This window comes from Hevea brasiliensis, chromosome 1, assembly GCF_030052815.1.
Source record: "Hevea brasiliensis isolate MT/VB/25A 57/8 chromosome 1, ASM3005281v1, whole genome shotgun sequence".
Lineage (NCBI taxonomy): Eukaryota > Viridiplantae > Streptophyta > Magnoliopsida > Malpighiales > Euphorbiaceae > Hevea > Hevea brasiliensis.
Genome location: NC_079493.1, coordinates 117,426,718 through 117,451,852, shown reverse-complemented (window position 1 = coordinate 117,451,852; position 25,135 = coordinate 117,426,718). Strand labels below are relative to the sequence as shown.

Here is a 25,135-nt window from a genome sequence, read left to right as displayed (position 1 = left end):
AATAATATAAATAATGACGGGCATTATTTACAAAATCAATGTCATCTTGTGTGTGTGTGTGTGTGTGTGTGTGTGTGTGTGTGTGTGTGTGTGTGTGTGTGTGGGAGAGAGAGACCTTAGATAATAGATATTATATCATTAGAAAGAATTATTACGGCCTTGGGCTTAGAACAAAGACTCAGTAAAAGTCCAAAGATCTCATAAATAACAAAAAAAGAGGAGGCCTAAGAGAAGCTATATACATTACAACTCTAGCCCAAGGCCCAAACCACAAACCCTAGAGCTACTGAAGGAGGAAGGTAAGAACAAGTGCAGCGCCGTTGCTCATCCCACACTCCACCTACTACTTGGAGAGGACCGGCCAATAGACACATGGAAACACCACCGAAAAGTCTTTCCCTCTAGATACAACTTTCAAAGGCAACAGAATAGGCCCCCAAAAGTCAAGATCCACCATTTTCGATGATCTACAAAAGAGTCGACAGCCGTAAGTCCTACAACTTTTGAGCTTTCAAGGGTCAAGTGGCCAAACAAAGTAGCCAAGTGCTCTTTAGGGATATTACTAAGAAAATATTAAATTATTTTTTGTGTCTGAATTATAATAAAATTAATACATTTATTTTTTAACTTTTAAAAATAATAATTTAATTCATGTATTTTGATTTTGTTAAATTGAAAGTTCATCCATCTACATTATAAGAACTAAATCGTTAATTAGAGGATATATGTGTTAATTTTTACATAATCTAAGGATTAAAATATAATTTATGTTTAGAGATATTTCAATCATTTCTTCAACAATTAATGACGAAAAATTGAACAAAAAGACCTTTAAATTGAGAAAATCAAAATACAGAATTAAACTATTAATTTATAAAAATCAAGGAATACATGTATTAATTTTAATATAACTCCAAGGCGAAAAAGTAAATTATTGAAAAAGGGGCTTATAATAAGATTTACAAGAACTAAAAATAATAAAATAGCTAATCAAGTCAACCGGTTGCTTTTCTTTTATACGCCAACCGGGTGGCCATTTACCCCTGCAATGTCATTTATTAATGCATTGTATAGTATAATATTATATCATATGGTATAATTTTTACTGTTAATATATTGAAAAAGATAGCATATTACATGATAATTTAATAGTATTTATAAAAATTACTAAATTAAATAGTATTTGTTATTATTTTAAATATATAAATGATTAAAAAATATTTATTTAAATAAAATATTAATTTATAAATAATATATCGTAATAATAATTAAAAAAATATTTATTTTTTTTAATTAATAGCTAAATATAGATTATAAATATACAACATTTTCATAAGAGAATAAATTTAGTGGTTTGAAAAACTATTGTAAAATGATGATTAACCCAAAATTATTATTTTTTAGTAATAATCTTTTTAAATATATAGAGTAATCATACTACAGAATATAATGTGAAATCATCTCAGACTATGATACAAACATGGTGTACAGTGGCAAGTATTTACGAGAAAAGGACTATTACTAGTTGAAAATTAGCATGCCCATACCATAGACTTACTAATGTGCTATTATCTTACTTGCTTTAACTCTATACACAAGTGACTGGTCTTGTTTGTGAATCTCAAGTCTCGACCAATGGGACTCATCTTCATATCTTTAAATGAGTCCACTCCCCTTCATCACCCACTCCACAAAATTAACATGGAGATCACAAACAATCCAGATGGAAAGGAAGAAAAAGGAAAAGAAAATGAAAAGGTAATTAAAAAATGCATCTTGCAATAATGAACCCATATTTGTAACTATAGAAGTATTAAAGACTATAAACCAAAATATGCTATAATCATAATGCCAATGATGGCCTAAAATTAAGAAGATTCAGAAAGTTCGAGAAAACAGATAAAGGTCACAACATTTTTTTTTCCTGAATTGCAAGAAAATGTATTACGAGGCCATGTGAGCATGAAAAATACAAATAGAAGACAGGGAATCAGGACAAACAAGAAGTCAATTACATGGAAGTTGATTAAGAAAACCAAGTTTTGCAAGATGATGAGTAGCTGCGTTAGCCTTTTAACATGAGAGAAGGTAACTTGGCTGAAGATGAGCAGCTGCACAATTGCCTGAATTTCCCAAACTATATGTACAGGAGGCTCTTTCAAAACTGATGAAGTAATTGCCTGCACAAGCACAACCCATTGTTTTTGCTAATTTAATAGCCGCAGAATCGCCTGAGCTTCACCCACAAAAAAGAGGAGATGAACACCGAACCTTCACATTCTAATATATATTTTCTTTGAGATCTAATAAGTACCGGAAAACACAAGCTTTCGGGTCTTCTTCCATATTATAGTAATAGTAATATGGAGTCACGTGAGGACTGTAAGCCTTGTAAGACTTTACAAGCTCCGCAACCTGTTACAAAAAGCCGCATATAAAAGGAAACGTTAAGAGAAGAATGATACTTCAATCAGAAAACCACATTGAGTTTGAACATATAAAAGAAAGTTTGGGAAAACTTGAGTTCACGTAATGAAAAACTTAATAAACATTAGATTAAATATTTATATTTAAATTTATATATTAATTATATATTTTTTAATTAATTTTATAGAAATTTTAATATAAATATTTGATCTAATTATTATTAAATTTATTATCATATAAGGTCCAATTTATGTTAGATACACAAAGCTTAATCTCAAATTTCAATATCATAATAAACTCGGCTCAAATCATAACACACAGATGAGACTCACATATTGAGTTCATAATAGATAAATTTAAATAAATTTTTCTCATAATATTAATAAAATAAAGAGTTGGACTTACATCATCTTTATCCCTGAATTTTCTGGAGAAAGCACGTTTAGTGCCTAGCGGTTCCCACAGCAAATCGTTCCACCAGCTTCCGCTTCCTTTAACTTGTCTTAATTATGTTGCGCTTTTGCAATCAAGTGGAAGGCTTCGTAGGTTTAAGCAATCAAACACAACTAGTTTCGCAAGGGAGGGAAATTGTAGGGGTCGGCAGTAGATGGACTTGAGCTTTGGTAAGCGTTTCAATGATAATTTCTCCAGATTTCTGTATACATCTTGCCCATGATCTTCACTTCAGCAATTTCATTGCAGCAACTTAATTTCAGAGATTGAAGGCTCCGGACATTTATGAGGCACGTTACGTTCTTTATTGGACAGTCGCAGATCCTCACAAGACAGAGGTTGGGAAAAGATTCCTGCATTTTTCTCCAGCTGTGGACTGGGAAAACATTGATCTCAGAACCCTGAGGCTCTTGCTGATTATTTTCTTTGACAATTTCAAGCTCTGTCAAGGACGAGCACTTCAATAATTCAAGTGTCTCCAAATGCTCCATTCCTCTTAGAGAGAGCTTTGGTAGACGATCTGTGCCCTGTACTAGTTGCAGCTGTTTTATGCGTCTTCGCAACTTGTGGGTGTCAATGTCCAATACTTTTTGCACGAAACTTGCATATGATAAAAATATACCAATCTCATCTATGTGTTCCAGGGATTCCAACTCCTTTAGAAGCTCTACTTCATCATCTAGTGGAGAATTAAGAAGCAAAATCTGATCAAATATCCTCCTAAAAGCCTGCAATGATGAAAGACTAGAGAACACGCCCATTGGGACAGTTAGCAGGAGCGGTGTCCCATCCAATATCAAAGACTGCAACTTCTTCAAATTCTGAAACTTCATTGGCAATATTTCTATACAAGTCCCTGACAGATTAAGATAACGCAAGGTCCTCAAATTTCCAATGCCCACAGGTAGCTGAATTAAGCCTTTATTATCTGACAAGTCCAAAACTTTTAAAGCAGGCATAGATTGAAAGAATTCACTTGGCAGTATCTTCAAATTAGTAACCCTGAGAAGCAATGTTGTAAGTTGATGGCAAGAAGGTGCCTCAGGGAGAGATTCGATGCTGGGACCCCACAATGATATCCTCTCTGCGTTAATCCATTTTGAAAGCTGTGGTGTTTTTTCCTGTACGAACACTTTGTCCTCTGCCTTCCCCTCCTCACGAGCTAGCCGCAAGGTCATTGCTTGAATCACATCATGCATTTTGACAAAATCTTCTGATTTACCACTCTCCAACAAACTCGCACTCTTTAGGCTTTCTAAAGTATCTTCTCCTTCCCTGGCATCATACGTTTTATATTTATCTAGAAACCCTTCTGCGATCCAGAGTCAGTTAGTTCCATTTTCTTTATATTATCAACTCCTGGGAACAACGAAAAGCACAGAAGCAATTCCTGAGGGAATCTGTATTCAAGCTGTCATAGCTTATCTTGAGAACAGAGAAGACACTAGCTTCAACATCTGGAAATGTTGATGGCTGAGTCCTCAATTTTTCAATTGCACGCTTCCAATTGCCGGGTTTCGTCTTACTAGCCATCGCTCGACCGATAGTGGTGAGCAGAAGCGGCAAACCATTGCACACATCAGCAAGTTCCTTAGCCAGCATTGGGATCTCCCAATTAGCATTTAGAGCGTCCTCTCCCACACAGAACTCAAACAATTGTAGAGCAGTTTCTGGTGGCAAACACTCTACTTCAATTGTTTTTGCTTTCATCCTGTCACATACCTCTTTTGACCGAGTGGTAAAAATGACTTTGGACCCATTCCCATTGCCGTTCAGATGAACTCCGATTTCTTCCAAGAGTAGATGTTGCCATTGCCCTCCTACACCATCCAACATCAAAGCAAATTTCTCCTTTCTCAAAGTGTTCCAAATCGCCTTATTGATTGCCTCACCTTTATTTATCCAGTCCTCTCTAGGGATTTCAATTTTTTTGCAAATCGCTTCTTTGGCTGCTTTCACTGGGTCTTGTTCAGACCTCTCAACAAAAATCACCACATAATCACTCTTTTCGCAGATCTTATTGTAGATCTTTCTGAGGAGGGTGGTTTTACCCACGCCTCCCATTCCATATAACCCAATAATTTCCACACTTGGGTCTTCAATCCATCTCCAGATATCTTCAAGTTTGGAATCCAACCCAAAAGTTTTCGGTACAGGCATCTGGATCACTAAATCAGCAGGCTTTCTCTCGACAACAGCATCAAATTCACCAATCTTTATAGTTCAGTCACCTCTTTGCGCTTTCACTTATCCTCTCTCCAACCCTGTTAGAGGAGCAGCATTTCTTGGGATAGAAACATCTGAGAGCTTTATTATGAATTTCTTCTTCAGCCTCTTTAATCATCTCCTTTGCATCCTCCTGCAAGCGATCTACTCTGTCGAGCCAGTCGGTTACTTTGTAGAGCTGCTGCATCTATGGTTTCATTTCTTTCCGAACCCTCTCCACTACATGCTTCTTCATTTTCTTCAGTCGGACAATTTCATCTCTTAAGACTGAGAGATTGGCTTCCAAATCATCAAAGTAAACTGCACGAGCGCAACCAAAACAGAAGGCGCTTTTGATAGTTTCCCAGAAGGTGCTAATAGCTCCCGCCCCCCATGCCTGCCATGGCTGATGGCTATAATATAATCCCAGAAATAGAAGGAAGAGTTCAGCTAAATAACAAGTGAGATGCTGATATTGACATGTAGACTCATCAATCTTTACAGCTGAAAGATTTCAGAAGGGCAGCGGGATTGAAGTTTTGAATAAAAGAGAGAATTTACCCTTTGTTTGTTTGGATGGAGGGAATGGAGAGAAAAGATTTTTTTTTTTAACCAATAAAAGAGAAATTTAATTTTTCAAAGAGAAATTTTTGTTTTTGCTCAAACAGAAAATAGATAAGAAATGGGGTAAAATTATATTTTTTTATTTTTTTTATTAAGTTAAAACATTTTCTTTCCAATTTTGGGCGAAACGAGGAGAATAAAAAATTAAATATCATTCATATTAAAATTAGATAAAATCACTTTTTAAGCCTTTCACAATAATTCTTAAAATTAAATAAAATTTTATTAATTTAATTGATTAATTTAAGTATTTAATAATTATTTTTATAGTTAAATAAATTTCTATCAAATTAATTAATTCATTCAAATATCTAGCAATTATAAAATAACAATTATAAAACGTTTAAAATTTAAGTTTAAAAAGTCTAATCTCTGTTATGTGATTTATGCTTGATAGACGACATAGTTAAATTGTCTACTGCTCTCTTACTTTCTATTTTTGTAACTTAATTCTATCGATAGAAGATAAATGATTAAAAATATGAATATTAAGTTCTAGAGTGGAGCATTCAATTCAAATCAAATCAAATTATTAAAATTAAATTAATCAGATTATTATATTTTAGAAATCAAACCGAATCAAAATGAATGAAAAATCAAATCGAACTGAACTGTCCTATTTCGATTTGATTCAATTCGAATAGATCAGTTTTAAATTTTGATAGATTTTTTAATTTAGACTTGATTTTCAAGTTATTTGATATGATTTTGATCTTGATTTGAACCTAATAACCATTAATTAATGAAATTAAATAATTTATATATATATAATTACATATAATTCATAAATTCTTTATAAAAATAAATTAATTTAAAAATTAATAAAAATAACTCGGTTTGGTTTGATTCAATTGATTTTTTTCTTTTCAAAACCAACTGAATTGAAATAATCGAAAATTTTAGAATGTAAAACTAAATCGAGCTAAATTATATTAAAAATTAGACCGAATTACCTAATTAAAGTAGTTTAATTCAATTTATTCAATTTAAATAAAACAGTACTAACCCCTGTTAAGCACTGTTATTACTATTCAATATCGATACTGAATTCAATATTTTTAAGGATTGCCCCTTGTTGAATGCAAAAAAGAAATTTTAGGCATTTTACGATCCACTGAGACTAGGTGTACCGGATTCACATTTAACAAAACACACATAATGTTAAATAAAGGCTTGTAAAAATGAATTTTCAATTCATTATTACTTAAATGGATCAATTCAATTGATAAGAATTTATTTAACTTTTAAGAGTAATTGTTAAGAGTTTAAAAGGATAAACTAGATTTATAAGAGCTTATTTAACTCTAAAAATAATTATTAAAAGTTTAAATTAATTAATTAAATTGATAAGAATTTGTTTAATTTTAAAAATAATTGTTAAAGGCTTAAAAAAAAATTACCTTAAAATTACTTATGTACCTTTAACAGAATAAAAATTACCACTCATGACAATTAAATAATTTTATAAAAAAATTATTTTTATCTAATTTAATAGAGTATTCAAATAATAGAAAAAATTTTAATTTCTTTTTTTTTAATTTTTCCTCTTTAATTTCCTCCACACAATTAAAGAGAAAAAAGCAACATGACAAAACTGCAGAGATTCTAGGGTTTAAAGTATCAAAATTTTATAAAATTATATAAATATAATATATTTTATAAAAAAATAATATTTACTTTAAGCAATTATAATTATAAATTATATTATAATATAAAACCTGAATTAAAAAATAAAGTCATACATACAATATATCTTATAGAAATAAAATATTAATTATGTACATCACAATATAAAATTATGAATTAAAAAGTTATAATGTAAAGGGGTGGTGGAGATGATTAATGGGTTAGTTAGCCCTCTGGCCAGCCGTTCTGCTGCGTTGGTAAATTCTACGAAGCACATGTTGCTTCAATTTTAGAGAGTTTGGTAGCCGTCCCGTTTGGTTGGTCAATTTTGGTGCCATTATTTTGACAGAAAATTCAGCAGCCAACTTCAATATTCATACATATGAATCGAACTTATATGAGAATGGGTGTATAATCGCTGAATTAAATTTTATATATAAATTTATATATTATATATATTATAATATAAATTTAATTTAATTATTATTAAATTTATTTTCATATGAAATCAAGTTTACAGCAAATGTATTTAATTATAATTTATAAAGAAAAAAAGAATTTTGATTTTATCGTCTGATTTAAAATAGTTTGTAATTCAATAATTCAAATGTTATAATTATGCTATGTTTGGATGGGTAGATTTAATCTAATAGATTGGATTTAAACTAAATATTTTGTTTAGGTATACTAAATAAATATAAATTTAAATTTGTGTGAAATTTTAAATACATATGAAAAATTTAAAATTTAAAATAATTAATCTTAATTTAATCGGTCTATTAAAAGTGAAGCGCTCTCAATAAATATTATCTCCTCACCTCACTCAAGAGATTCTTAAAACGCTATAACTTTGGATGCATAATAATTAAAACAAAGATTTTCAGATTGAATGGAAAGAGCAGAATGGTTTGGGCTATTGCCCATGAACAAAATCAATAATCTTTTTCATTTCATCTCCATCTTAAATAATTTAGCTTAGCTTAATCTTCTAATTTTAATCATTTCATTATTAGGCATAGGATGACTTAATTAATGGAAAAAAATAATTTTTTTGTTAAAAGTTTTAATTAATTAAAATCTCATGTTAATTTTAAAAAATATATAATTTAATTTTTTAAATTTCAGTAATTACATTAAATTTATCATAAATTCAAATACATTAACCATTCAAACAATAAATTTTAAATTTCAAGATTTGAAAAAAAATTTTATTAGCTAAAAAAGAGTTTTTTAAATTTATAAATTTCATGGACTGAGGGAATCACAAATTATAAAATTTTGAGAAATTTTACGAAATTTAAAATTATGAATTTTCATTCTGAGTTTTTATATTTTATAGTAAAAGAATGATTAAAAAAATTTTTGATTAAATGAATGTCCTCACCAAATCCAAGCTCTCAGTAAAAGATTATGATGGATGATAAATTTAAAAAAAAAAATAAAAATTTTGTATTAACCAAGTCTTCAAATTTAAATTTTATCATTTAAATGCAAAAAGATAAATTTAAATAAAACGGAAATGTTAAAAATAATAATTTACTAATTTTCTATTGATCGGGTGTATATATAACAGTGCGTACAAGGATTTTCCAGGGATAAGACCATTAAAAATTTGCCACAGCTTGTTCTGTTAAAGTTTAGCTAAATGTGAAGTAGCAGTTAGAACTCATAGAAACCGATGTTTAACAAGCAAGGAGTTCCTGTATGCAAGAGTTGACAAACCTCAACCCCATTAGAGTCAGGATACAAGAAATCTCCATTAAAGTGAAATGCTATCACTTACTACGTAGACAATTGGCCCCTTCTAATCTCAAAAGAAGGAAAGAAAGATTTCTAAGTCCATATTGCCTGCTCCACAGTAATATCATCAAAAGAATAAAATAAGAGACTCCATGTTGCCTGCTCCACGGTAATATCATCAAAAGAATAAAATAAGAGACCACATAACTAGAAAAAATTCAGGTAAATAAGATATCATGAGGGTTCACATTATCAAGAAGAAATAGTTTTTCAAGCTCTATGAAAACTAATGGTTTGAACCTTTTGACTCAGTCAATGAGATTCCTTCAATTCAATCCAGCTTAAAGAAGAAAAAGGGGGGAATAATGTTTTTCTTATTTCTTCATTTCTTCCTCTTAGAAGGTGGCTGGGTTTCTTCATCATCGTCGTTGTCATCATCACCATCATCATCTACATCTTCATCTTCATCTTCGTCGTCATCGTCGTCGTCGTCGTCGTCGTCATCATCATCATCGTCGTCATTGTCATTGTCATTGCTCTCTCCATCACCTTTAGCTTCACCTTCAGAATCCTCCTCTTCATCATCACTCCCTTCTTCTCCAGATGAATCATCACCATCATCATCCTGATCATCATCACCATTATCACTATCATCCTCCTCATTTTCACCAGCATCCTTGCATTCAGCAGAAGGCTTTTCCAATCTATTTAGTTCAGACAAAGGAAATCTGCAAAGCATTTCCACTATCAGATCACTTTTTCACTCCTTAGTAACAAATAATTAATGCTGAATTAAAAACAAAAAAGAATAAATTTTTATCTACCTCACATCTGCTGCAGCCAAATCTGTTACCATATCAACATCACCTGCTTGGGATCTCATCTAAAAATAAAAACATAAAATAAGCAGTGGCAGCAAATAAGGCACATAAGAGCAGCTAAAATACCAAATAAAGATTCTTGAAAACTTCAAAAAAAGCTAAGACTTTCAGAACATAAAAAAGAAATCTTAGCCTTTTCTATAAGAAAAAATGGTGTCCCAGTGCATGAGAATCCCACATTGCAGACCCTGAGAAAAGGTTAAAAGTCCAAAGTCCTTCCCTTGCCATTGCAAGAAGGTTGTTTCCATGGTTTTAGGCCCTTATTTCATAGAGCCAAAATCTAAGGTAACAAAGTAAAATAAAAGATAACCCACATATATCGAGCAAATGAAACACTAACAGATAACGGATAATCCCACAGTTAGTACACTTGTTAAAGTAAACAAGAAAGAACAAGGCTCAATCATTATCAAATAGATGATTCTGGCAGCAATAACGGAAATACTTAGCAACTGCAAACATATTTATAAAACCAGGTTGGGTGCCAAAAACCATATTGAATAAATCAAAAGTGGAAACCAAACTCATTAGATAGAAAAAGATGTTGCAAAAACAAAATGGCATGTATATACATGATCCAAAACATACCTTACAAAGTACAAAAGTGTTTTCATGCAAAATGAAAATAGATCCAACCTTGTACATGCCAAGAAAACTAGTAAAAACCTCTTAAATCATTCCTTAAGTTCGTCAAAGCTCACAGTTTTGTCAACTGTCTGGTTTTCATAAAAATAAGAAATTTGAAATGACTGCTATAAACGTAAAGAATAGCATTCCTTGATTTCAGAAAACTCTTACAGGAGAGTTTGAGCGATAAACCAATTAGTCAGAATTCAGAACATGTTCCAAAACCAAATGATAAATAAAAGTAATTACAAAACCACAATTAAAGATTGGCTTTAGTTTTTTGTTGTCCACAATAGAAAGAAATGCAAGGGAAAAGATTTTAGAAAAAATTACTATTTAGTTCCTATATTTCAACAAAACTAACTATTTGATCCTATATTTTGAAAAATATACTATTTAGTCTTTGCATTTTGCTTTCCTTAAACTATTTAATCCATCCGTTAAAATTTTTTGTTAGTCAATACCGGTTAAACTATTATTTGGTCCTTCGATTTTAGTAAAAATAACTAATTTGTCCTTGTATTTTGAACAATATTACTATTTAGTCTCCTATTTAGTAAAACTAATTAGTTAGTTCCTATATTTTGAAAAATATAATCATAGATGAAAAATAGAAATTTTGTTATATAGAAGGACTAAATAGTTAGTTTCTTTAAATTGCAGGGACTAATTCATAGTATAAACATGCCAAACCAACAGTGATCAAATAGAAACCACCCAAGAAGGCTAATTATAACCAAAATACAATCAAATCGAAACAGCTCACTCCAATTCATAACACCCAACGTAGAAAGAATAGTGCCCCCGTAATGGTTCATACACTGAAGGGAAAAAATAAAAAACAGAGAACATGGATCTCCTATCAAATCTAGCAGCATTTGACCAAAACGACATTATTAGAGAAGATGGTAACACCAAAAAGAAGGGGGAAAAAAAAGAGGCCCCTTTCTTGGAAGCGTCCCACTTCTTTAAAAAGATAACCTCACAATCTTCATAATCCTGTCTATGGAACTGTATTAACTAGCATGCGCATCTTATTAATCACAAAATCGCTTTCCATTAAGCAAAAGAGATCCTTATACAAAGTAACCTTTTCCAAGAAGAACTACTTATCAAAGAAAACATCCTTCAAAGTCAAAATAAGCATCATATCAATTCCTAATATTGTAACAAAAGATACAATATACACATATTAGAGAGCAGCATTTAGAGACAAAGCAATGTACCAAAAAGAGGAGACAAAGCAGAGACTTCTGAGCAAGCAGAGCAGTCTCCACCACCACAGATTGCACCATGAAGCAAAGGATCCTCTCCAAAGTCGAAACATTTCTGCTGTGTGAAAGAATATCCATATGTATTTGTCTGAATATGAATTTTGAGATTTTACCCAGAAGACAGAGAGACAGAGAAACTGAGAAATAGGAAGAGAGAGAGAGAATTGGCCCTTCTTCAGAGCTAAGAGGTTTTGCTGGTATATAAGTAGGGTTGAACGAGGTGCAGGTAAAATCATTAGGGTTTTGACCCTTTTGATGGTATCTTCTTTTGGTGGGTCCAGTGGCCACCACTGTGTTACTAATTAACACGTGGCTTCACCTAATTTTTTTATCTTTTAATTTTTAAATAATACTTATAAATATACATTCAATTTATAGAAATTTCATAAATTATAGTTTTAAATAGATTTTTTCATAATTTTTAGTAAAATTTATCATAATTTTGCATAATATGATTTTAATGGGTTGGTTCGGTGTATACACGTAAGTATAGATAAGAAAAATTGTTGTACCAGATAATATCTTCGCTGGCTATATCATAAGTATCTAAATGTATATTGATTACATATACAAAATATGATTTTAATGGGTCGATTGGATGTATACACGTAAGTATAGATAAGAAGAATTGCTGTGCCAGATAATATCTTCGCTGGCCATATCATAAGTATCTAAATGTATATTGATTACATAATATACATTCAATTTATAGAAATTTCATAAATTATAGTTTTAAATAGATTTTTTCATAATTTTTAGTAAAATTTATCATAATTTTGCATAATATGATTTTAATGGGTTGGTTCGGTGTATACACGTAAGTATAGATAAGAAAAATTGCTGTACCAGATAATATCTTCGCTGGCTATATCATAAGTATCTAAATGTATATTGATTACATATACAAAATATGATTTTAATGGGTCGATTGGATGTATACACGTAAGTATAGATAAGAAGAATTGCTGTGCCAGATAATATCTTCGCTGGCCATATCATAAGTATCTAAATGTATATTGATTACATATGGCAATACGTCATTAAATTTTGAATATCCAATTTGGTTAAACCCTAATGAGATAAGTTAGATATTTAGATTTATAGTTTAGATGAGGTACGACAACACGTAATAAAATTTTAAATATCCAATTCGATTAAATCCTAATAGAATAAGTTAGGTATCATGAAATTTTGAGTATTCAATTTAGTCAAACCCTAATAAAATAAGTATGGGTAGTATATAGAGATTATTTGGTTTAGCTAATTATTTTTTAACTTTTAACTTTTAACTTAAAACATATTTTTTAACCTATAATTTAATTTATCTGATAAAATTATTTAAAAATAATTTTTATGTAGTTTAAATATATAGTTAAAAAGTATCTAAAAGTAATTTAATTTATCAAAATGATAAAAAAAATATATATAATTGAGTATTATGATCGTTAAAATGGAGATAATATTGATGTTTTTAAAACTTATTAGAATAATATAATAGGATTTGAATTTGGATTTAAGAAATAATATCTATTTTGGGTTTGAGTTGAACACAGATTTTATATATTGATACCCATTACTCGAATTTCAAAAAATAATACTCATTACTTACGACTTATTTAAATGGTTTTTTTTTTAAACTTTTAAGTTAAATTAAATACTAATTTATTTATGATTTTTTACTTATGAGTTATTTTGAGTGACTTTTAAGCCAAACCAAATACCTTTATAATCAAGTTTGAAATGACTTTGAATTCGAGAAATAATACCCATTTTGAGTTTGAGTTGAACTCGGATTTTACATACTGATATTCATTACTAAATATGCAACACTATAAATTTTTAAATAATTATTTTATATATAAATTATAATATTTTACTTTATTAAATATTATGAAAATTAAATTTGAATTTTCTAGATTTTTAAAATCGGGTTTGATTTTCTTAAAATAATAAATTTAATCTATTTTTAAAAATTAATTTAAAAACTATGTGGCAAATTTAAAAATATATTTGTACTCCATAAATTTTTTTATTTTTTGATAATTTTTTTAGAATTTTTGGGCCTCGTTTTGGATTCTAAGGCAGAGTAAAAAATTTAATTTTGAATATCCTGAATCAAACCAACCGAATCGAATTAGATCAAATCGGACCGGTCTTCTTTTCCTCTCCTCCCTCTTCTTCCCGTGCTCAGACCCTCTCCCCTTTCCTCTTCGATTTCTCTCTCCTCTCTCTTTTCCACTGCTGACCATCGCCACCCCTTCTTCCCAAACTCGCAGGCGCACCACCAGGGTGCCTCTCTGCTGCCGGCCGACACCCCAGCTGGCCAGAAAAATTGCACCAAAATTCTTCTACACGTGCTCGACTTTCTATCTTCCCGGCCAAAATCCGGCCGATCCGGCTACCAATTGAACCGAGTCCAATCCCAAAAGTGTTATACTCCTCGAGAGCTTTCTAAAAACACCAAGAATATAAATTTTCATTAAGCGAATTGTCTGATTTAGGCTCAGGAAATTTTAGCTCATTTCAATTTTTGGGCTAAATTTCTCCCAAACTGGGAACCCGACGGAGAGTTCGAGAGTCCCGACATGTTCTACTCGACAAGAGCTTTGCGGCAATATAAATTTCAAAATTTTTTGATACCAAAATTTCGGTAGGTCCCATGGACTTCGTAGTGATTTTTCGAGCTTAAAATGAGCTTATTTAATTTCATAAAAATTTTATTCTAACTCCTAGTGTTATGGGCTTCGTGTAGGTACCTTCGTTTCACGAAAATTTTACCGATGCCTGGATTTGCATTTTCAAGCCGAGCAAATGAGCTACCATAGCCGCTTCGGAAATGGGTCAGAATTATAGTCCTCACCACCATTTTCAGATACCCTGAACGCGTTCCAAGCGTCAGAATCGACGTTGGTAAACCCAAACCCTAAGTTTTCTTATTTACCTAATACCCAGTTTAGAATAAAAATCTATAAAATATTCGTGGGTGCATAGAAAATTATAATTCCTTTTGCAATAGCCTTAAAGCATTGTTAAGGACCGCGGGAAAAAAATTTAGAATTTTTAGAATTAGTTTGATTGGTTTTGAAAAATGTTAGTTTTAAACCTTATAGCTAAATTTTCCGATTTGCTTGAGTTTGCCTAGTTTAGTAGGCCTAGAAGGGGTCATATGATGTTGTTGAGATGTGGATTTAAGATGTGTGATTTTAAAAGTATTATTTGAATCACTTTACAGATTAGGTAGGTCCTAAGTACAGAGAAAACTCTACCAGATTTTCGGCATAAATTGGGTGCGTTTGATTCTTTAAAGTCTTGTTTTGAGTTGATTATGATAAATTTGTAATATAATTGTTTAGATGAGCTGGGTCAGTCTTCCTCCTCCGCCCAACCACTACAATAGCTTCTGGTATACTGTGAGTAGATATTAATTTTATTTATAATTTCAATATTATTTTATGATTCAAGGCATACCCATGCTTTACTTATACATATATGTATATAGTTAAATATTAGGCACGTCTTGTGTTGTATTTTAATTGATAAAATTATTGTGAATATCGCCTTAGGGTAATTTGGAGTTTTGTGTGTGTGTCGGCCTACGTGTGATGTAATGGTATTGGATATGGGTAAACAGGCAGATCAGCTTGAGTTAGCGTTGCTTGGGGCTCGGTTCTTTTTGTGATAAGTTGGGGTGAGTACGACTTTGAGTTGATCTTGCAGACCCCTGCATTTGGATTATTAAGAGAAAGTTCGGCTCGAGTTGATATCACTAGAAGGCATTCGATTAAGAGAGTTATATAGGGGATCAGCTCCCATATGTATATATTCTGATGTGATATTCAGGTGTGTGAGTGCTCCAAATTATTATTTATGCGATTATTATTTGAGTTGGGTTGAATATGTTGATCTGTGTTGCATTTCATCCTTAGGAATGCATTAGCGCTAGATAGTTATAGAAATTGTATTTAAAATCAATATCTTACTCAATGAGCCGAACGCTCACTCCTATTCACTCCATTTTTTCAGGTTACAGGATGACTTTTTCCTTTGTGATTAACCTGCTTTCTTTCTCGCAAGTCTATAGTTGCAGTATCCACATTTTATGTTGTTAATTTGAAATCTAGAACTCCACATGTGTTAGGGTGGATTGTAAACTTATTAATTATGCATATGTAAATGTATGGGATGGATGTTTATTTTGGATGAGGAAGCCGAGCTCCCATTTGATTAAATTGATTGACTGAGGATTGTGAGGGTGAGCTGAGCTTCCCAAATAGATACATTTTGTGATTACAAGTAGGGTGAGTTAAGCACTCTCCGTTGGATGGCTCAGGTTATAGTCGGACTCTGTCCGGTTGTTTTCTTGAAAATGAGCTCAAAACATGGGCTTTATGGTTGGGTTAGAAAATAGTTAGCCTTACTACAGGCTTTAAGATCCTTATGCTGACCTAAATCTTAGTGCCAGTCCAGCCTATAGTTTGAGTTATGAAAAAATCTATTTATATAAATAATTAGTTATAAAATTATTAATAAAAATATTTTTTATATAAATTATTAATTAAAATATATAAAATTAAATAAATTTGAGTATTATTCGAATAATAATAATCGAGCTTTGAATGGATTTGGATAGTTAAGAATAATTGGACTTTGGACTAATTGAGATGTTAATAATATTAAAGGAAATTTACAATTTAATCTTTAAATTTTACCACTAATTATTATTTGATTCTTATATTTTAAAAATTAAATAATTTAGTCCTTCAATTTTGCTTTCGTTAAAATTGAGGTGCTTCCATCTATTTTAATTCAAGTTGTCGTTAATAAAATAAAGTGATAAAAATACCCTTTATTAAAATAATGTTACTAATTAATTTACTAAGTTAACCAAAAAAACAGGCACTACACAAACTACCTCTCCCAAATTTTGATCAAACACCAGACCCACGCTTCTTATAAATTTTCTCTCATCAAATTCCTAAATCCATTTTCCATTCTAATCTTACACCACCCAAAAACCCATCCCATTACCCATCACCATCGGTGACTAAGAAAGAAAGGACCATCAAAATTGATGGCAAGGGAGGAGAGGAAAGGCAGCGCACAATAGAAAAGAAGATTGATAGCAAGGAGGAGAAGGAAAGGAGAACGATTCTGGATGTTGTTTATACTGATGTTTTGATGGGTTCTGCAGTCTCTTTTCCTTCTTCACTGCAACCCACAAGAGTTCATTTCTTATAATCATTCTTGGTGGATTATAGTTTAGGTTTGTAGTTTTGGAAATCAATCTAGGGGATACAATTACATGGATTTTGTCGAGATTGCTTTTCTTTTTATAAATGGAGTGTATTTGGAACTTGAGATTTAAGCATATTTGATTGTTTCGAAGTAATTCCAATGATTTTTGTTGCGGATTTTAGTGATCTTAGTCACTTATTGTCTTCCTCTGCTTTCTTGGTTTGGACTTTGGATAAGGTCAAGAGTCACTGGGTAAGGGAATTAAGCTTCCCTGTTGGAGTAATCTTGCTAGAATTCAAAATTGTTGTTCTACCATTGATTATTATTTGTTTATCATGATTTTCTTTTGCATTTTAAATTAGTAAATAGTGAAATTGTAATTGTATAATTGATGAATTGGGTAATTGTGGTTATCGACATGGATTAGAGAAGTAGAAAATTATCAACAAAATAGGTTGTTTAATTGCTACAGGCTATAGTTATAGTAGTAGGAGTGGTGGAGATAGTGACAATTGGAGGGGAGGGGGACGGGGTGTAATATATGAGCGAGGTGAGAGTTTGAGTGTGTATGTGAATAAAGTGATGAATATTGTAGGTTTCAGGTGAAAGAAGCAATTTGCAATCCCAATTGCTTGAAGAGGATTTGAGAACAGTGAATTTTTATACTTACAAGTTTGATTTGATTCAATAAAAATGTTTTCATGGTCAAGTTCCGATAAGGAGAAATAGGAAAGAGGAGAGAGAAAAAAAAAAGAAAAAAAATATAATAAAACAGTATTATATAGTCATTTAAAATTTTTTTAGACTCGCGGTAGAATGAAATAAAAATTAAAATTAAAATATTTAATTTTTAAAATTTAAGGATCAAATTATTATTTGTGGTAAAATATTTAATTTTCAAAATTTAAGGGTCAAATTATTATTTGTGGTAAAAGTTAGAAATTAAGTAATAAATTCTCTTGGTATTAATAGGATTTGAATTGAATTACCATGATTTTCGCAAATATTTTATCCAGTAATACTATGTCAATTTGTGGGCCCACCAAATTGTGATCATATTTATAATTTACTTGTTGATAAACAAATTTAATTCCAGAATTTTGATATTATGGATGGTCTGATTGCATCTATGACGGCAATGAGATTTATAATGAGAATTGTTTCTCATAAATTTAATTATAACACCATCAAAATTATGTGAAACAATTATAAGAACTGAAATTAAGAATTTTATTTATTGATGTTAAGAGTATTTATAATTAATCTATTAGAGTGAAAGTCAGAATTTAAATTTCATCAATATAGTACTTTCAAAAAAATTGTCTCATCAATATAATTTTCATCTTAATACTAAAAAAATAATTAACCCGTTAATCTTTTGTAATTCAGAATATAAATTATATAATAAATTAACAAACATGCTAAACTTTTGGGGGTCTTTTTTTTTTTTTTTTTTTCATCTGATCAATAATCTGGCCAAATCTGAAAATACTCACCAGGGAAACAATAAAATTCTATGAACATCAGATCATGGATAATCCGTGTGGCTCATTTTCCACTCTCAAGCTAAAGAGAAACTTCCTGGAACACTGAAATAATCGACCCACCCCTTCATTTTTTTCCCCATCTTACTGTTGGGCTTTTATTCATTTTTTTCCATTCTCTAACCCTATGAACGATTTTTGCTTTCCACCAGCTAATCCATAATATCTTTTTAAGTATTTTCTTGAATTGGAGTTGCAGAAACCCATGAAGCCTCCTCTGCAACATTTCCATGTTCTTAATTATTACCATGCCTTCTTAAGTTTTAGAGGTGAAGGCAATCGCAATAACTTCACTGTTAACCTCTATACAACTTTGGTTCAACAAGGAATTCATACACTTAATTTCAAAAAAAAAAAAAAACAAAGGAATCCACACATTTCGAGACAACAATTAAATCCAGAGAGGAGAAAACCATTTGAATTCAATAGACAGCTAATAACTCATTTTATAATCTTAATATCTAAAGTATATCGTTCCTTGTGAAAACCATTTGCATATCCATGATCATTTGATTAGTTGTCATTTGTCAGACCCTCCATATGGTGAGCAATCGATGAAAGCTGAAACATAATGAAGCCTTTTGTAAGCAATCATAGCAAACAGGCTTTGAAGCCTTTTTCTAGTTCCTGTGCGTCCAAGTTCTTCCCTATGAACACAATCTTGTTGATTCTAGTTTCATCTGGGCCCCACAGCCTATCCGGTGAGCCTTGGAATATGTCATGAACACCCTGTTACCCAAAACACCAGAGTAAATGGAACTGGTATAACCTTAATATAAAATATAAGCCATAACGCTTGCAGCACTATTTTTATTCTTTCACTAAATAAATAAAGAAAATAATACCAGAATGGCTTTTATTGATTCTCAAATAAAAAAAAACCCAATGGATTTTGTTAACTCAAAGCAACCAACAACTTTGTTACTATTTTTTCTCCTTTTTTATCCTTCCCAAGAAGCATACATGGCTTTCGAATCAAATTGATCACTTCACATAAAATTTACACTGCAAATACGCTATAAGAATTGAATCCATAGCATAAAAGCTCTTTCTCAAAACAATAACGGAAATTCATTAATATTTCCCTCACCATTTGAAATCCTAAAATTTCCGAAATCCACACATCTGCATATTGATAATATATCCGGAGACTAGCCATCAGGCAAAACTAAAAGGCTGAAGGCATCACAGCAAAATTGGACTAAATCATTTAATAAAATGATGGCTTGTAGTTTAAAACATGACAAATTTTAAGGGGGTTGTTGTTATCTTCATGAAAATTTGTTACCCTAGGGTTGCTTCTGAAATTTTAAGAAGACTTACGGTGGCCCTGGCCCTTACAATTACAAAGCATAACAAGGTCTGCCCGTGGCCATCATGTTAAAGTGACTACAAGGCGAAAGCACAAGGCTCACACAACATGCATTTGGATATAAGGGCAACGAAAGGGTGAAATTTCATTGCTTTCGAGATTGAGAAGAAGCATTTAGACAAATCCTTTAACAGAATCAATTTAAGCAGCAAGGTTGAATACTTACCAACCAACTATTAGTCAAATGTAGGCACTTCTAGAATTTCTAGCTTACCTGAAACACAAATCTCTCATCCATGCCTTGAACAGATAAAAGACCTTTCATCCGGTATATGTCCTCACTATGCTCCAGCAACAAAGTACCAAGCCACATGTTAGCCTGAAGACATAGGGTGACAGCCATCATTCCAATATTGTCAGGTTTTTAACTTCCAGAGGAATAAATAAAATTAATGTTAGAAATCCCACATTGAAAAAATATGAAATGAAATAGCAATATATAAATGATTAGGTTACAATACTAAATTGACTAGTTATTTGATGTGTAAAGCAACTCAATCACTCATATAAATCCAAATTAAAATGAATTAATAGGTAATTTTTCTAACACTTACTCCAAATTTAACATGGTATCATAGCCCAGACTGGATTATGAATTTCAGTCACCTATAAGGTTGTATAATTGGGCCCGTATTGGATTAAATACTAATTAATTGTCAAGTAACAAACATGTGATTGCACGTAAGAGAGAGTATTAAGAATATCACATTAAAAAAATATGAAATGAAATAATAATATATAAATGATTAGATTGCAACATTAAATTGACTAGTTATTTTGATGCGTAAAGCAACTCAATCACTCATATAAATCTATATTAATTATCTAGCATTCTCTCTGAATTTAACAATTAAAAAGACCACGTCATACACACAACCATAGAAAACTAGAAATTCTCATGACATTTGGAAGGGTTAGCACAAATGTCTACAGTTTCACTAAGCATATTTGTATCATGAAATTCTAACAGAACACATGTAAAACCAACCTTCTCTAAATCTAAAATCCCTTCACAAACTATACTGACAGAAGAAACACCAGGATCATGAACGTGATCGTGGGAATGGTGATCATCATGATGTTCTGCACAACAGCATCCACAAGCACTATAGTTAGTTCATAAAATTACACAAAAAAAAAATAAAAAAAGTGACTGAGCTACTTCAAAATTTTCCAAAATTAGCAAGCATGCAACATCAATACAATCCAAATTATGAACAAGCTGATGCATCCAAATAACAACTCATAGATATAATTCATATTTGTACCCATAGATTTGTGAATCTATTTGAAATTTTCTAGACCAAAGAATATTGGTTCCTCATGACTTTGCACTTCAAACAAAAAGTGCAAGTTCTACTGTTAAGAGTTTAGCCACACAACCATAAACTTACAAAGGCAGGGAGGAAAAGTGCTAGATTAGATAATAGATATGTTCCCAAAGCTACAATTGCAGGTTGGCAGAAACAGATCATCGTGGATGTTATGTTATATAACTGGATGCATTCTCCATCCATTAGAAAACAGCCTTAATAGTTCTTCTCATGGTTTTAGTTAACCAGTGAATCAAGTACTATGCATAGCTGCTGAGCATTAAGAGAATTACCATGATGGTCATGTTCATCATGATGGTGGTGGTGGTTGTGTTCGTGGTGATGGTCATGATGATGGTCATGACTGGCATGATCTTCCTTTTCACCATCAGCATCGACAGCACTCTCAATCCTGAGAAGACATAAGCAAATGTTAAACATCTCCATCCATAGCAGTCTAACAGGCACACAGTGCTTCTAAGACATTAAACATCTGCTTTATAAAAATAATACAAATATGTGAAAGTAAAGAAAAGGCAGAATGGAATGTCAGGTCAACAGGAAGTTCATTAAATGACACTGCTATGTTGCAAGGGAGATCAACACAGCCTCAAGAATAGGGTGAAATCCATAATGATACCAATTCCCCCCAAAAAAAGGACGAAAGACAAAGGAAAACTGTAAACAGACATAGAAATCCAATGTCTTCTTCAAGAAAAATTTTTAGTTGCAGATACAAGGTAATGGCGTAGAAAATAAACTCTCCAAATCAAAGCCTCCAATACCAAGGACATAATCCAGGTCAACTTTTCCAAACTGTGTCCGCTTCAAATGAGCCATGTTGTTGATGTTCTGCATTAGGGGATACATGTAAACTTCAATAGAGAAACAAAAAATATGGAAATAAAGAAAAGAAGGCAGCTTAATGAAAAATTGAAGTATACCCACCCTTATCCGCTGCACCAAAGAAGAAACTTCTTTATCACCGACAAGATCAGTCTGGTAAAGAAAATATAATTATATCAGACAAATAGATCAACATGTTTAATAAATGAATTAGAAGATTTTCAGTAACAAAGTTACCATGAGCAGTGGCTATAAGATGCAATAGGGCTACACAATTCATTTTTATGGCATTGAGCTCCTTGACAAGAGGCAAAATGTCCCTAAAGTGTTAATGGTCTGAGACGTTTCGTATTATTGGGGCGGTTATGTCAATCCTATTTGTATTAGAAATCCTGTGTGTATAAGGATTAGGTCAATATAAATAGGGCTGTAATATTCTCATTCTCAATAATGGAAATAGCAGGTGACAGTCTGTAGATATAGGCGCACCTGTCGAACCACATAAAATTCTTGTGTTCATTTTTTCTCTCTCTATCTTCTCATATGCTTATGCATGTGTTCAAGGAAGATTTCAGCTAACAACATGAACTTACTAGCATGTGGACTTTGAAGAGATGGGGTCAACATGGCACATTACCATCCTAGCTGAGCTAGTACCAACAAGCACTCTAAAAAATCCAAAAATAATGGCCAAACATTTTTCACAAGGCCAGTGATTTTAACAGAGTGAAATCTACTAATGCTAAAAATTGTGCAATTTTTACTGTCTCAAGTCTAACTAATTCCATTGAAAACCAGGATTGTAAAAATTGTAGACTCATAGTTACTTTATTCACTATGATCCGGTCAGCATAAGCAATTTGCTCCACAGCCTCATTGACAACTCCCTTGGGCTTAACCTCATCCAGATGAAAAGCAACATGTTTAGCATCAACCAAAGTGACAACACCATCCAACTTGACATCATTAAAAACAGTATCCTCAGCATAAAAAGTCTGAATGATTGGTGCCGGATTTGCAAGCCCTGCAAAGTTGCACATAAAATTTGCATTAAACAAATGTTACCAGCAAGTCATCATATTCAGCAAACAAAAGCGAAAAAGAAATCCACATACCACATGACCTACAGATCTCACAACATAAACATTCATATAGCAGGCTACACTACATATATATGTTACTTTGCTAGTGTACAATTTGACTGGTTTCCAACCTGTAGTCTCTATTACAATATGATCAAATTTCCCTTTCTTCTTAGCAACTAGTTCTGAGATCATCCTTACAAGATCACCCCTCACTGTACAGCACAAACAACCATTATTCAACATAATAATGTCCTCAGCTCCAGTAGTTTTTGCTGCAACTAGAGAACCATCAATGTCGACTTCACCATACTGCAATTCAACATTAGCAAAGAAAATTAGTTGTCAACACATAATAAACTTCAATATATCTCAAAAGCTGAGTGGCAAATAATAACGTACCTTAAAACAACAATAGTTGTCCAAACGTACTATAGCTATGATTACAATTTAAAAAAAAAAAATCCTTTAACAGTACAATAATTACAAGAAAGACGCTACTCTAATTTATTAACAAACAGCGAAAAATGAAACTCCATACCTCATTCTCAATAACTGCAATGCGCTTCCCATGGTCCGCAGTCAATATATGGTTAAGTAATGTTGTCTGCTTATCACCACAAACAAGTATATCAATCCAAATAACTAACCTAACACCAAATCCCAATCAAATGCTAAAAAATGGGAATTTTTATCGCAAGCCACTAAGATTGAGTATCACCAAATAAAAAGCTGAGGCCTTTTCACTTGCAATTCTAAGTAGCACATCTAGTAATTTGAGGTTGTGACAGAAATAGGTTATACAAAAGGCATTCGAAAAACTACCTTAGAAATGCCACAATTTCTGTATACAAATAAAATTTGCAAAATGTCTAATATCGATATGGGATTAATTGTAGACAGATTATATACCTTCCCAGACCCCAAAAACCCGGTTATAATGGTAGCCGGAATCCGATTATCAGCTGGAATCTTGGTGGTCAAATCGGAATCCTCACTCTGAGGGGCAGCAGTGGTGGAGTAGGAGGCAGAGACGGTGAACCTGCGACGGTAATTGAAAGTGGGTTTGGAGAAACCGAGAGCAACGATTCTGGAGTGAAACGAGCGTGTGGATTTGAGGGATAAGGATTGGTTGTCCTTTAAGAAAAGAGGAAGGACAGTGGTCCGAATTCTGGAGAGAGGGATTTGATTGCGAGAAGTGAAGGAGAGGAAAGTGGAGGCTATGTCCAGTGATATGGAAGCCATTAGCGTGTGGAGGTGCGCTGCGCTTTGGATTGAGATAGAGGCCAAGAGGATGGGGCTTTTGAGGGGTTTATATATTTTTGACGAAGTGATGAATATACAATGACAATATTCGCTAGCACTTTGATTTTGACTTTGATCCCTATTATTACCACCAATATAATGTTTACTAATTTTTTTTTAATTATTGTTACTAATTAAGTTATTAACGATTCAATAAGATTTTTCTTTTTTTTAGAAAAATGAAAAAGAAAATATTATAACCAGTAAAATTCAAAATAATGTTCAATCCTAATATATATATATAAAAGGTTGAAAAATTAGCTTGTGTGTTTAAAATAAATTTATTAAAATTAAAAAAATAATGTAATTAATTTTTGTATTTTTTAATCTACATAACGTGTTATTGAAGTGTGACGATTTGGCTATCGCAAAGAAACAAAAGAAGTGAAGATTTGGCTCTCTAGATTGGGTTAATTGGAGTGAGCATTCAGTTTAAATCGAATTAAATTGAATTAAATTATAAAAATTAAATTAAAAATTTTAAAAATTAAATTAAATTAAAATTAATAAAAAATCAAATCAAATCAAATCACTTTATTTCAATTTGATTCGGTTCAAATCAATTAGTTTTTATTTTTTAT

General features: G+C 31.7%; 4 protein-coding genes across 4 annotated transcripts; all 4 read right to left on the bottom strand.

Moving 5' to 3' along the window:
- Positions 1-1,896: 1,896 nt before the first annotated feature.
- On the bottom strand, positions 1,897-5,678 carry LOC110648271 (disease resistance protein SUMM2-like). The gene is made up of 2 exons (XM_058148538.1): positions 2,833-5,678; positions 1,897-2,415 (listed from the first exon to the last, which is right to left on the bottom strand). Exon 1 carries the CDS (start codon positions 4,077-4,079, stop codon positions 3,060-3,062), a length of 1,020 nt encoding a protein of 339 aa, XP_058004521.1. The 5' UTR covers positions 4,080-5,678; the 3' UTR covers positions 1,897-2,415; positions 2,833-3,059.
- Positions 4,225-5,293, bottom strand: LOC131168969 (probable disease resistance protein At5g43730). Its single transcript, XM_058154244.1, has 2 exons — positions 5,112-5,293; positions 4,225-5,065 (listed from the first exon to the last, which is right to left on the bottom strand). Exons 1-2 carry the CDS (start codon positions 5,291-5,293, stop codon positions 4,225-4,227), a joined length of 1,023 nt encoding a protein of 340 aa, XP_058010227.1.
- Positions 5,679-9,279: 3,601 nt separating the features above from the next.
- Positions 9,280-12,066, bottom strand: LOC110648267 (uncharacterized). Its single transcript, XM_021802439.2, has 3 exons — positions 11,810-12,066; positions 9,900-9,958; positions 9,280-9,803 (listed from the first exon to the last, which is right to left on the bottom strand). Exons 1-3 carry the CDS (start codon positions 11,933-11,935, stop codon positions 9,458-9,460), a joined length of 531 nt encoding a protein of 176 aa, XP_021658131.2. The 5' UTR covers positions 11,936-12,066; the 3' UTR covers positions 9,280-9,457.
- Positions 12,067-18,849: 6,783 nt separating this feature from the next.
- LOC110648270 (uncharacterized) lies at positions 18,850-24,564 on the bottom strand. The gene is made up of 10 exons (XM_058148526.1): positions 24,162-24,564; positions 23,791-23,856; positions 23,381-23,561; positions 22,995-23,191; positions 22,270-22,320; positions 22,084-22,173; positions 21,615-21,735; positions 20,997-21,091; positions 20,223-20,327; positions 18,850-19,365 (listed from the first exon to the last, which is right to left on the bottom strand). Exons 1-10 carry the CDS (start codon positions 24,492-24,494, stop codon positions 19,228-19,230), a joined length of 1,377 nt encoding a protein of 458 aa, XP_058004509.1. The 5' UTR covers positions 24,495-24,564; the 3' UTR covers positions 18,850-19,227.
- Between the last annotated feature and the right edge of the window lie 571 nt (positions 24,565-25,135).